Below are 14175 nucleotides of genomic sequence, written 5' to 3' on the forward strand. Positions count from 1 at the left end.
GGAGGAAGCCTTAACAAAACTAAACAAATTGAAATCTTTCAAAACTTTTTGGAGAAGAAAATAAAAAATCGAGGAATCTGCACTTGGCCTTGTTTGGCTCGTAAAAACTATCTTGCCCCAAAATAAATCACTTTCAGAACTAGTTAGTAGTATTATATATTATACTCTGCAGTTAACTTTAAACGCGGCAGTTTAAGCATTAATATCAGCTCGCAAAATATCAGATTCCTAAACGTTTTACTATGCCATATATACTTTTTACCTTTTTCTTACAATCGTTTTACCTGAAAGCACAAAATATGCGTGAAATAACACTTGTAATATATATATATTAATGGGCAGGCAAGCATGTTTCTTTGAAACCTTTTTCCTCAGCTCGTGTGCATCGCAGGGAAAATCTATACGCATACTGTTAGAAAGATATTTTCCTGTAGATGTGCAGAACCTCTATTAATTAAGATAGGCTAAAAATAAGCACAAACAAATTTGAAATTTGAAAGAAATTAACATGGGCCTTATGGGTTGCCATGCTGGTGATGAAATAAAAACAAAATATAAACAGAACATAAAAAATGGAAGAGATTATAATCACATGTTTTATTTACAGCGTGGGGTGAAAATAGAGAAGCGTGTACATTTACATATTTTTGGTAGAGTTTTCGACCACTGGACGACCTTTAATTTATTTTGTTTCTTGGCTTTAGACTTATTTTGGACCGTTTCTGTTCCTACTACCATCCATCGATAAATAAATATATCGATGTTACCACCACATAGCTTACTGTATTTGGAACAATATACAAATTGAAGTTCTACGTTAGGACTACGTTTTAACCTAAAATAACTTACTTATAAACTAACTTTAAAATAAACTTGTAGATATTATATTCTCGGTTTTCCGGCGTGAGTTGCGTCAAATCTGTACACTATTACTGTATGTACAAGACCAGACGTTTCGCTCTTTCAATTAAGTGACATCATCAATGGTAAAGCCGATAATAAACTAATCAGTCTCAGCTTTAACTGAGGATTAATTATTGCTATATGTACTTATAATACCTGGTGTTACGGCATAACCAACAGCGCGGAGCACACGGAAAAACGTATACAGTAACAGTGCAAATTGATGTGTCGACTGTGGACGTCTGGTAGTGGTAACGTAACGTTACGAACAAGTAGTTGTCATTAACAGAACGAGATGTGTTATGTGTTATTAAGCCAATCATCGGCCTCAGGTAAGAGACACGACTCTCGGCTTTTTAAATAATGTTATGATTATGATAAGTTTTATCATGGGTAAATTATTAATCTTGAAGTGGTCGCTTTAGCTAGTCATGTTCCAGTAACTCAAAACTCCCTGCGAGTGTCAACGGATACAGAAGACTCATAGTAAACTACCACGGCTTTAAATTGCACTATTGTCCTTTAATTTATAATTTAAGAATGATAGTTTATCTTTTAGCTGAAGGTTAAATTGTTTTTGTACCTTAATAATATTAAATAATTGGTATACTGGTAAGGATTTTGATGTATTTGTTTCACTGACATCTAGTGGAGACTCGGCGAACTCGGTCGCTCTGGTTAAGGGCGGTGACACCTAGCGGTGAATAGGTGAACTGTTGCGTGCCTGACGGCTTAAACGAATTTCCCACACAGAAAGTAAGCTATTATCATAGATTAAACATACTCCCTTAGGACAACATAAGGGAGTATGTTTAATATATGTTATTATTTTAGGCATCATGAATATATCTACAAAGACATACCTATAAAAATAAAGGAGAATGCCCAATAAGAAGTTAACCGCCCTTATTAAACAGTTAGCTATTGTCACACTTTATAGCTGGTCCACCCTGTATATTAAGTGTTGGTTAACATGATATCTTGAGGAAAAAATCATTCGATTTTGATGAAAATCTAAACAAACGTGTAAACCTACCTTTATTCTAACTAGTTTGCGAACCAACATGATGGTTTTTAAATCTTGATTTTGTACATTGGGTGTGCTAGTTCATTAATAAGTTCTTGCATTAATATTTAAATCTATTATGCCTACTATAGTTTGATTTTATATTGATTTGATAATGAAACTAAGTTGAAAAGACATAAACGTTACCGGACTATAAACACAATAATATTATCAATCAGTTGAGATGGGAACGCTACCTAGGTGCGTATTTTAACCCAAATATGAGTAAAGGATGAGTGTAGAATGCTGCCATACTAGAAAAAAGGCCTCAGGTAAAAAAAATAAAATAAAATTGAGCTAAGGTCATATTACGGTGTTTTAGCGAATTTCCCAAAGGTAATAAAGCTATTACCCTAGGTCCCATGGTAAAACTTGCACCCGGGACCAATTTAATTTTTTTCGTTTTGATGTCCCCAGAGGCCAAAAACACCATCCGTTCAAATATATACTGTATATATAATATGTCCGTTAGCACGATAACTCGAAAATACCCCCGCCGCAGCAAACCTGCAGACTTAGCGAATTTCCATTTTCCTGATTGGATTTAAACTAAAATGACTCCTTAAAAATATCACATTTATTCCCTTTTTAAACAAAATTAGTTTAATGAGTACTTAGGTTTGCTGCAACAGGGAGGGTAAAAAAGTTTTTTTTAATGTAAAATGTTAAAAGGTACTGTGGTTTAGTAAGAAATTAATGTATTTTCCAAATATGATCAAAATATGTTCATAAACAAGCAAACTACAACAGTTGACTTATTCTCCATAAGAATAACATGGGAATTTTAAAATTACAATTTTTTTGAATTTTCTCCGTAACAATTAGCCGCATAATAACGCTTCAATATACTAAATTATTTGTTTTTTTAAGCTCTACAAAATGGTTTAAAAAGAAATTGTGAAATTGTGTGTTTTTAGGGTCAAAAATGGGAAAAACCTATTTTTACCCCATAAAACCCCCCATAAACCCCTGTTCCCATAGTCCTATCATGCTGGTTCGCGAACTCGTTCAAGTTTATCCCGCCTTACACCTTCAAACCAAATTTTATCAAAATCGGACAAAAATTACTCAAGTTATCGTGCGGATGGACACATATATATATATATATATATATCTATATATAGATATATAAAAATTTGAACGAATGGTGTTTTTGGCCTCTGGGGACATCAAAATGAAAAAGTAAATCGGTCCCGGGCCTAGGTCTTACCATGAGACCTACGGTAATAGCTACTTCCCTATAGGGAAATTCGCTAAAATGATCCGATTTTCATGAAATTTGGCACAAACGTGTAAACCTACGTTTATACGAACGGGGTTCGCGAACTAGCATGACTAGACCATGGAACGGGGTTTTATGGGGTGAAAATATGATTTTTAGTTTTTCACCCTGAAAAAAATTAAAATTTCACAAAATCTCTATAGACCATTTTGAAGATCTTAAAAACAAATGATGAAGTATATTTAAGTGTTTTGTATGGTTATTGGTTACGGATAAAATGGAATAAACTCTAAATTTAAAATTCCCATGTTATTCTTATGGAGAATAATGAGTAAACTTTTGTAGTTTGCTTGTTTATGTATATATTTTTATCAAACTTTTACAATGTATTTCTTTTATACTAAGCTATCGATGTTTTACTAAAAAACTCACTTTATTACCCTCCCTGTAGCAGCAAACCTAGGTACTCGTTAAACCTAATGTTATTGAAATAGATTTAATTGAAAATCAAATCAGGCAAATAGAAATTCGCCTAGTATGTAGGTTTGCTGCGACGGGGGTATTTTGGAAGGCCTTTTTTCCTAGTAGGGCAGAATTATCAGCTGTGCTTATAACTTCCATTAAACTATGCCATTTTAGTAAATATTATGCCTGAGGCTATTAACACTGAGATTTTGATGTGGAAACCTATTACTGTAAAAAAAATAGTGATCCTTGTGCAAAAGAGAGATTGTTTGGACCACATATTCCATCCTTGGTCAACATGGCGCTGTTCCAGATTGGAAAACAATGGTGAACTGGGTAAAATTATTTAGGATGAACGCTTAAACCTAAAAAATAATCGGTGGGCGCCGCAAAACTCTTTGTATACCAGCAAATGTTGAAAGAGTGCGAGTCGTAGTAACTCAAAGTCCCAAAGGGATTTTCCAGGAAGCTTTTGTTGTTGAAAGCTTTAATTACGTTGGCTCCTTTTTTGGGATGGGGGGGGGGGTTGTTCTAGTAAGCTACTTGAAGTTTGAGGTTTTTCAAAGTCGCCCCACGGATGATTTGCTTGAACTGAAAGCTAAGAATCGTCCAAAAACTAAAGTGAACCTCAAGAAATGGGAGGAGTATGTGATGGAGTTGTGCCTTTAAAAGGAATGTCAAGTATGACAAGGACGTCACTTGCAGGATTTTGTTCTCAAGAAATGGAAAAATCAAAATGACTTTGTTAAGTTAAAATGGCAAAAGATAAGCTGTGTTTTGATGTGCTATTTATATCTATTATATATATTATTGAGTTTGTACAGCTTATAAATTGGGGTGCTTTCATTGTCCCATCCTGTATATAAGGATTAAAGAATCTTAACAGTTGGTTCAAATAAACAATTTGATTCTGTGATGTTGAATAGCATTAAAAAGTTAATAGGTTTACCAACAGGGGTGCAGAACTATTTTTTTGTTTATGACAACAGACAATTTGCAACCGAAAGGTGAGTGAGCGTAGCGAACGAACTTCAACCCGGAGGCGAGTTAGCGTAGCGAACGAGCTAACTGAAGGCAAGTGAACGCAGCGAAAGAGCTCCAACCTAAAGGTGAGTGAGCGTAGCGAACGAACTTCAACCAGGGCGTGATTGAGCCATGCGAACGAGCTCATCTTGAACGAACATTTGACATAAAAAACACATTAGGACAGGACGACGTCTGTCGGGCCAGCTATGAATTAAAATAAACCTGTTGATGACAATGTTGAAGAAAAATTGACCTGATTGTTTGTAATTTTAAGACTATGACATTACTACTAAAAGCACTGATAATCCCATTTAAAACTACGACAACTTTCTTGTTTCTTGCCTTTAAAATAATTGTTTTACGTCTAATCTATGGAGTTAAGAACTTTATTAAAAGGTTTTGTGTGTCAACCTATTTTTATTATTTTAAAATCCTTATTATTTACCTTTTTTATGTTTGCCGAAGCAAAACTGGTTTTTAGCGAATTTCCCATTTAGGGAATAAGCTATTACCGTAGTACTCATGGTAAGTCCTGGACCCAGGACCGATTTAATTTTTCATTTTGAGGTCCTTAGAGGCAAAAAACAACATCCGTTCAAATTCATATATATATATAACGCTCTACAAAACGGTTTGAAAATAAATCGCAAATTTTTTTGTTTATAGGGTCAAAAATGGGAAACCCCCATTTTTTCCCATAACCCCCCCCCCCCATAAACCCCCGTTCCCATAGTCCGATCATGCTGGTTCGCGAACTCGTTTGAATAAACGTAGGCTTACACATTTGTATCAAATTTCATCAAAATCGGATCATTTTTGCCAGAGTTATCGCGCTAACGGACACACACACACACAACATATATACATACAATTGTTTGGATAAAGGACTACTATTATAAATATTAAAGAAAGCATACCTACTCAGTATTATTATTATTTTCTTTTAACTCTACATGTTTTGATCTTTATGCCATTTACAAGAATAACATATTCAAACCCACTTTAAACACTACAAATTGATTTGTTGTGACGGTACGGTAATAGCTTTCCCCCTATGGAAAATTCGCTAAACGACGTAAAATATTGAACAACGCAGCTGCATTGCTAATTGCTACAGCAAGCAAAAGCCGGCCAGTTTCCCAATAGCTGAGTTTCTTTTTCTTATAACTCAAAACTCAACTCGTATAAAGATGAACAAATGTGATGTGATGTGATGTGAATGATGTGATTTTGTGAATATTGTGAAAGCAAAATAATAAACATCAAAACTAACTAAACAACGAAAACTGTAACATAAAAAGTAGGAAGTGTATTTTATATTGATGATAAACGTTTAACCTACTTTATTACATAATTCTTTAATCCCGCAAATGCAACTAGCCTAGGCCTATTTGTTGGATCTGAATTATTCATAGTCAGGACATATTTTTCAGTGTTTGTGTGACATTTTGTGCTCCAGAACATAACTTAGCCTAGCCCTAGGTTATGTCTTGAGGCATCATCCATAGGTAGGCCTACTTCATTTTTCATAATTTATATTTTTATTTGCTAGGCTATTGAAGCTACCAAACATAGCAAAATGACGGCACCGCCTGCAGCTTTAGTCAATAGGAATAAAAAACATTTCTTGGGGGTACCAGCTCCTTTAGGATATGTGGCTGGTGTAGGTCGAGGAGCTACAGGTTTCACAACCAGATCTGATATTGGTCCTGCCAGAGACGCAAATGATGTCTCAGATGACCGTCATGCCCCTCCTAGTAAGCGGAAAAAGAAAGAAGAAGAGGAAGATGACGATGAAGACTTGAATGACTCAAACTACGATGAGTTTTCGGGTTACGGCGGTTCATTATTCAGTAAAGATCCATATGATAAAGATGATGAAGAAGCTGACATGATTTATGAAGAGATTGATAAAAGAATGGACGAAAAAAGGAAAGAATACAGGGAGAAGAGATTGAAAGAGGAACTTGAAAGGTATCGCCAAGAGAGACCAAAGATTCAACAACAGTTCAGTGACCTTAAGCGTGGACTTGTGACTGTAACCGAAGACGAATGGCGCAATGTTCCTGAAGTAGGGGATGCTAGAAATAGAAAAATTCGTAACCCTAGAGCAGAAAAGTTTACACCTTTGCCTGACTCAGTTTTATCTCGTAGTTTAGGTGGTGAAACAACTAATTCAATAGATCCAAGTAGTGGTCTAATGAGTGCCATTCCTCATGGAAATATAACACCTGTTGGTGTTGGTATGCTAACACCAACTGGTGATTTAGATCTCAGAAAAATGGGCCAAGCTCGCAATACACTGATGAATGTTAAATTGAATCAAGTTTCAGATTCAGTTGAGGGTCAAACTGTTGTTGATCCTAAAGGCTATCTTACTGATCTACAAAGCATGATTCCAACCTATGGTGGTGACATAAATGATATCAAAAAAGCTCGTCTTCTTTTGAAATCTGTCAGAGAAACTAATCCCAATCATCCACCAGCCTGGATAGCTTCAGCCCGTTTAGAAGAGGTCACAGGCAAAGTTCAGGCAGCTCGTAATTTGATCATGAAAGGTTGTGAAGACAATCCGAAATCTGAGGATTTGTGGCTTGAAGCAGCTCGTTTGCAGCCTCCTGACACTGCTCGTGGGGTTATCGCTCAAGCTGTTCGCCATATTCCTACTTCTGTTAGAATTTGGATTAAAGCTGCTGACTTGGAAACCGAAATGAAAGCTAAAAGGAAAGTTTATAGGAAAGCTCTTGAACACATTCCTAACTCTGTTAGGCTGTGGAAAGCAGCAGTCGAACTAGAAGATCCCGAAGATGCTCGGATTTTGTTGAGCAGAGCTGTAGAATGTTGTCCTACAAGTGTTGATTTGTGGTTGGCACTAGCTCGACTTGAAACCTATGAAAATGCAAGGAAAGTACTAAATAAAGCTCGTGAAAACATTCCAACTGACCGACAGATTTGGACAACAGCTGCCAAACTTGAAGAAGCAAATGGTAATAACCACATGGTAGAAAAAATTATAGAGAGAGCAATCACTTCCTTGAGTGCAAACGGTGTTGAAATCAACAGAGAGCACTGGTTCAAAGAAGCTGTTGAAGCTGAAAAATCTGGCTCTGTCATTTGTTGCCAAGCCATAATAAAGGCTATAATTGGACAAGGAGTGGAAGAAGAAGACAGGAAGCATACATGGATGGAAGATGCTGATTCGTGTGCTGCACAAGGTGCTTACGAATGTGCTAGAGCAGTTTACGCTCATGCTCTCTCTATGTTTCCTAGCAAGAAGTCAATCTGGCTTAGAGCAGCCTACTTTGAAAAGAACCATGGATCCAGAGAGTCACTTGAAGCGTTGCTACAAAGAGCTGTCGCACATTGTCCTAAGTCAGAAGTGTTGTGGCTAATGGGTGCCAAATCAAAATGGATGGCTGGAGATGTACCTGCTGCCCGAGGTATTTTATCACTTGCTTTTCAAGCAAATCCGAATTCTGAGGAAATTTGGTTGGCTGCAGTGAAACTGGAGTCAGAAAACTCAGAGTATGAAAGGGCAAGGAGATTGCTTGCGAAGGCCCGTGCTTCTGCTCCAACACCTCGTGTTATGATGAAATCAGCCAAACTAGAGTGGTGTCTTGAAAATCTCGACCTAGCCCTCCACCTGCTCGACGAAGCGATTAAAGTGTTTCCAAACTATGCAAAGTTGTGGATGATGAAAGGTCAAATTGAGGAACAACAAGAAAAACCGGATAAAGCTTGGGACACTTACAACTCGGCACTGAAGAAATGTCCTCACGCAGTTCCATTGTGGTTGATGCTTTGCAGTTTGGAGGAGAGACGAGGACATTTAACCAAAGCAAGATCTGTGCTAGAAAAAGGTCGCTTGAAAAATGCAAACAATCCACAACTTTGGTTGGAAGCCATACGAGTTGAGTTCCGTGGCAATATGAGAGATATTGCGAACACTCTAATGGCTAAGGCACTGCAAGAGTGCCCTAACTCTGGAATACTTTGGGCAGAAGCTATCTTTATGGAACCAAGGCCTCAAAGAAAGACAAAGAGTGTTGACGCTTTGAAACGTTGCGAACACGACCCTCATGTATTGTTAGCTGTATCAAAACTCTTCTGGTGCGAAAGAAAACTCCAAAAGTGTCGAGAGTGGTTTAACAGAACTGTTAAAATCGAACCGGACCTTGGAGACGCGTGGGCCTACTTCTACAAGTTTGAACTGCTCAATGGAACAGAAGAGCAGCAAGAAGATGTGAAGAAGAGATGTGTCACGGCTGAACCTCATCATGGAGAACAATGGTGCAAAGTATCAAAGAACATAAAGAATTGGCGCCTCACAACCGAAGCTGTTCTTGTTCTGGTCGCAAAGGATGTACCCATCCCAATTTAAGGTAGGTACTGAAGTTGATGCCTAAATCAATGTTTGTTTCCTATTTTATTTGAGTTAGAATCATCTTTTTACTTCTTTAAATACTCAAGTTGTTCTGGAGGAATTATGTTGTTTAGTAATAGCGTGTCATTAATTCCTGTGGTAGCCTACTGTATATTTGTTCAATAGGGTGTACCTCAGTGTATTTTGAAGCATTTTGTTTGTCGCCCTCTGTGATGCACACCAATAGAGTTGGTAGGCTCTAACAGAAAAGATTTTTAAATTTAAATTGATTTATTTTACAAGTTATAGTAGGCCTAAGTACCTACCGTAAATTGTAAGTAGAGTAGGTACCTAGATTATAGCTGATTAAGTCACTTGATTGAGCATGGATTTTTTTTCAAGAGTTGTTAGTCTCCTGATTACGTTTGAATATTTATAATTGTTTAAATACCTGCATTCAGTTAGCCAAAATGCTGCTTGTGGGCCTTGTGGCGACTATAGTTTCAATCCACATGGAACCATCTTCAGGCCGTACAAGGTGTCGTTATTCACCTCCTTATATGAAGGTCGTAATTTAATAAATAAGTACATAGAACACGAACACACACGAAAACGCACTTTGATAGACGAACATTTAACATTAAAAAGACCAAGTACTCGGGGACACAAAAGACAGGTGACGCGACCGGGTGGAAGTTGTAGCTTGAACATGCTTAGGTTCGTTTTCTATGTACCGTACTTATTTATTAAATGACCTTCATATATGGAGATGAATAATGACGCCTTGAAGATGGTTCCCTGTGAATTGAAACTATAGTTACCTACCACAAGCAGCATTTTGGATAACTGAATGCAGGTATTTAAACCATTAGGGCCTATAGATTATTTTTTATTAGTAGCCTATGACATATTTTGTTTTAACAGATTGCCAACATACCGGTAAAGCATCGAATAGGCTCGACTAAAACATGGTTGATAGGCCTACACTACAGAAGCTATGCTTTTACTATGTAAGTTAACTTAATTCAAATTTAACAATTTTAAAACTGGATTAAGTTTAGCTCTATTACTGTGAACTTTTCTTTTACGATTAGTAAAAGCCAGTGTTCACTGATTTGTAAAAGCTATTTTTTTTTAATCGTTTCCTTAAATATTGTTTGCGGGGACACCCTTACTCCGACCCTGTGAAGTAGGTAGGCTACTGTATTTTTAGAAATGTCATCTTATTAGCTAATGGTGGTGATATGGGACAGGTAAATGACCCAGTGGATAGGGTGATTATAAATGGGTATTCACCACAGACCTGGGTAAATACCCAAAAGTGTGGGTATTTTAAAAATATAAACACTAACTTAGCAGTGTATTTAGTTCATTGGATTTGTCAAGTCAAAATGAGTAAAAAATTATGCCCATTTGTTGTTTAGAGGGTATAGTTTGTGATATTTGGTGAATTAGAAACTCGTTAAAATTACCCACGTAGGTTCCCTAAGTTACTCCAAGTGGGTAAGTTATTATAGCGGACACTTATGAATTTCAAAACTTTGCCATAAATTTTTACATATTTTCTGTACGACCAAACATTAAAATAATTATAGGCCTATGTTTATACTAAATGCTAAGTATACTTAAAGAAAGGTTGTGCTGATTATTATTTTGATTATTATTTTAGTTTACTTAAATTAGGTACTTAAGTTACTGTATATAAGTAGCTGATTAAATCATACTAAAATAGGCTATATAGTTAAATTATAAATTAAAGTGGATGATAAAAATTAAATAGGTACAAACAAAATATTTAGACAACCCTTAGTAGGCCTGATGCAGTTAAGTATTTTTTTAAGTGCCTAGAGACTAGGCCTACGTATCTGAACAACATTAATGAAACAGATTTTCCGTACTCAAAAGGTTTTTTGTACTAATGATTGAGATTGATACATTCCCTTAGTTTCAATAATGGATGTACTTATAGCACCATTAATAATGTTCAGTTTAAAATTAGCATAGCCTATTCAACAGCCTAAACCCTCCTCACATCTCACATAAGGGAACTAATTAGTATAAAATAAATAAATTTGCCAAATTTGATCAAAATATATTCATAAACTAGCAAACCCCGGTGAGTAAACAGTATAAGTGTAAATATATTATCTTAAGTGTTAATTTGACATATTTTTGTGCTTTCAGAAAATTTGAGCTATGGAGGTTGAGTTTTACTGATCGAAAACCTTTAAAATTTGACCTTTTGGGGTTAAATATTTAAAACCTTTGACTTATCCTTAACAGCCATTTCACCTTTAGGCCTTAGGCATTTAGTATATTATAAAAGGTATGAAATTACCTGAGTACTGCCAGAGTGATCCTTTGCAATCCTTATGGATGCGTTTTGAGTACCGGTACTAAATTCTCATCTTTAGATCTTACACAAGAACAACAATTAATAAAACTATTACTTTGAAAAGGTCATCCAAAGTTTAAATAAGGAATACGGACACATACTATATATAAACGAAGACATGAAAATTAGGATTTAGTCTTTGAAACACAGGAGTACTTAGTTTGAAACCTTTTATAGTTTGCATCAGTGATTCGAGGTATTTACTCAGGGGAGGTATAGAAGAGGCTACGATGACAGCTGTGGGCTTCTTATTAGATGAGGGAATGCCATTAGCGTAACAATACGACCTGAAGCCATCGGCCTCGGTGGTCTAGTGGCTAGCGTGCCAGACTGATATGTTGAAGGTCCCGGGTTCGAATCCCACCGGAAGCATTAATTTTTGTCCAAGATTTTTTCATTATCAGCAAGTTTGGTTGGTTTGGTTCGGTTATGACAGTTTAATTTTATTATTAAGTCATTATAACATTTTAATTGAGCAATTTCTAGTTTTTCTTAAACAGAATTATTTTTTCTATTACTAAACTTTTGTTATATTATTTCATTATCAGCAAGTTTGGTTAGTTCGGTTAGGTTATGATAGTTTAATTTTATAATTAAAAAATAATAAAATTGAATTTGAGGCATTTATAATTTTATTTTATGAACAGAACTATTTAGCGATTAGTGCTTCATTGCCAAAGTACTCTCTACTACAGCGCTGTTCACGGAGGAATTTTGAACTAATGCCTCAATCGTACCTCCCCTAAGTCAGATCCGTGATTCGAAGACAAACAAAAAGTACTTATAAAACTTAAAGATATTTAGGAAGATTCAAGTTATTGAAGTCCTACTGTAATAACAAATTTGACCAGTACGGTCGACGGTGGCAATTGGTTAAGGTGTTGCTCTGACAAGTGTAGCGTTGAGGTCTCTCTTCATGTGCGGGTTTGAATCCCGTACATGTGCAATCCATATTGAGCTTGCTAATGTGTAGCTAAGCTGGAGTGAAGGGCCCACCTTTTTTTAAATGGTGTCCGGCTAAGTTGACAGCTTTAGTGAGTTTAATAAGGATTGATTGGTTTTGCTTCTTTTTACATTGGTATAGAGTAGGAGGGCACATATTTTTCTTATTTTTTTGTTTTTTATCTTGGTAAAGAATGGATCTTGAAATACTTAAATGACAAAAGACGTTAAAGGACATAACCTAAAAAAAATAGAGAAATTAAAAAGAAATCCGTTGTCAATGAATTGGTGAAAATAGATTAATCTAAAATGTTTGTATGGATTCCTTTAACATAGAAATGGTCGATTAGGCAAATTGCTAAACAATCCATCCGGTCACTCCTGGTCGACTAACCTTTTAGATTAAAAAAAAAATCCATGACAACAGTCTTAACAAGCTGATAAATCCTTCGCAACATTCTCTACAGGCTGTACCTGCACTAAAGAGCAGTTGAGGCCTTCCATTCCAAAACTCACTCATTGCACTTTGGCAAACTTTAAACAGACTAAAAAAGTTTCTTGATTGTAATTCTCATGCTTTTTAGCGGTTATTGGGGTTATCTTGGTGGAAAATTATCTCTGGAACCTCCTGAAATGTTTATTTTCTATTTCCAATCAGCTGTTTGCCTGAAATTGAGCTTCAAAAGGAGTGAGTTTTGTCATGGCTTACCTGTAAAGAGTGAGTTTTTGCATGACATTCTCTGACAGTAAGTAGAGTCACGTGACAATTTGTAGCAACAGCTACATTATTGGCCAGATGGAAGAGAGTTTTAGAAAGGCTACAAATTGAGGTTAACGTCATGAAGATAAAGCATTTTGATTGGCTGGTTGTAATGAGCGAATTATGGAACAACAAGGGCCTTAAATTAGTTCTCTTAGTTTTGGAAAGAGACCTGATTTTCTACATTGAATTAGAAATGAAAAAAGTGAGTTTTGAAAAGGTTGAATTTTAAAAGTCAATACAGATTTTTCCAACAAATAATGCACAACAAACAATAACAATCTCAATACAACAATAACAACAACAACAATAACAATAACAAATAATAATCTCAGCATAAAAAAAAATGTTGATAAGTGAGTTTTGAAATGCAACACCTCAGTTTAAATATAAAACTAATAACAATACAAGTTTTATTTTAAATACCTTCCTTATACATTATTCTATTTAACTTGTTCTCTTTCTTTCAGGACTGGATGCTTCAAACCTGACTCGTGTAAATACTATTCTTGAATCAAATTAATGTTTCAATGTGTGTGTTTAGGGTTACACAATAATGTTGTATTTTAATTTTGAATATATTGAAAAATAGACAAACATTTGAAATATAGACTTTAAAAGTTTAAATATTATAGATGATTAGGCTATGTTTTTCTTTTCAAGATGTTTTATTTTGCACATTGATGATTATTTTGCCGCGTTTACACAAAGCCAGTTGCCGGGCAGGTGACTTGAAGCACAGAAAACATACTACTATAACCCAGAATGCCAACCGCATGGTAAAAAGCATTAAGTGTTTTGAGAGTGCTTTGCCTGTCAATCGTAGGCAGCGCCACCAGCGTTGCTATGCTGAGTGCATGGCAACGCTGGTGGCGCTGCCTACGATTGACCGGCAAAGCTCTATCAAAACACTTAATGCTTTTAGCGAATTTCCCTATAGGGAAGTAGCTATTACCGTAGGTCTCATGGTAAGACTTAAGGCCGGGACCGATTTACTTTTTCATTTTGATGTCCCCAGAGGCCAAAAACACCA

At 35.9% G+C, this 14175-nt stretch overlaps 1 protein-coding gene across 2 annotated transcripts; it reads left to right on the top strand.

Annotated features, from left to right (window-relative positions):
• Positions 1-5886: 5886 nt before the first annotated feature.
• LOC129005028 (pre-mRNA-processing factor 6-like) lies at positions 5887-13741 on the top strand. 2 transcript variants are annotated; one of them, XR_008491791.1, is made up of 3 exons: positions 5887-9064; positions 9970-10055; positions 13613-13741. XR_008491791.1 is itself a non-coding variant. In XM_054433780.1 (2 exons), exon 1 carries the CDS (start codon positions 6262-6264, stop codon positions 9061-9063), a length of 2802 nt encoding a protein of 933 aa, XP_054289755.1. In that variant the 5' UTR covers positions 5887-6261; the 3' UTR covers position 9064; positions 13613-13741. The 2 variants fall into 2 exon arrangements, 1 of the variants encoding a protein (XP_054289755.1); XM_054433780.1 differs by lacking the exon at positions 9970-10055.
• The last annotated feature ends 434 nt before the right edge of the window (positions 13742-14175 follow it).

This window comes from Macrosteles quadrilineatus, unplaced genomic scaffold (assembly GCF_028750875.1).
Source record: "Macrosteles quadrilineatus isolate MER2022 unplaced genomic scaffold, UCM_ALF_1.0 Scaffold_14__1_contigs__length_3811126, whole genome shotgun sequence".
NCBI classification, from domain to species: Eukaryota; Metazoa; Arthropoda; class Insecta; order Hemiptera; family Cicadellidae; genus Macrosteles; species Macrosteles quadrilineatus.

Excerpts from the sequence above, each read along its gene's own strand:
- LOC129005028 (XM_054433780.1), top strand. The coding sequence starts at position 6,262 with ATGACGGCACCGCCTGCAGCTTTAGTCAATAGGAATAAAAAACATTTC.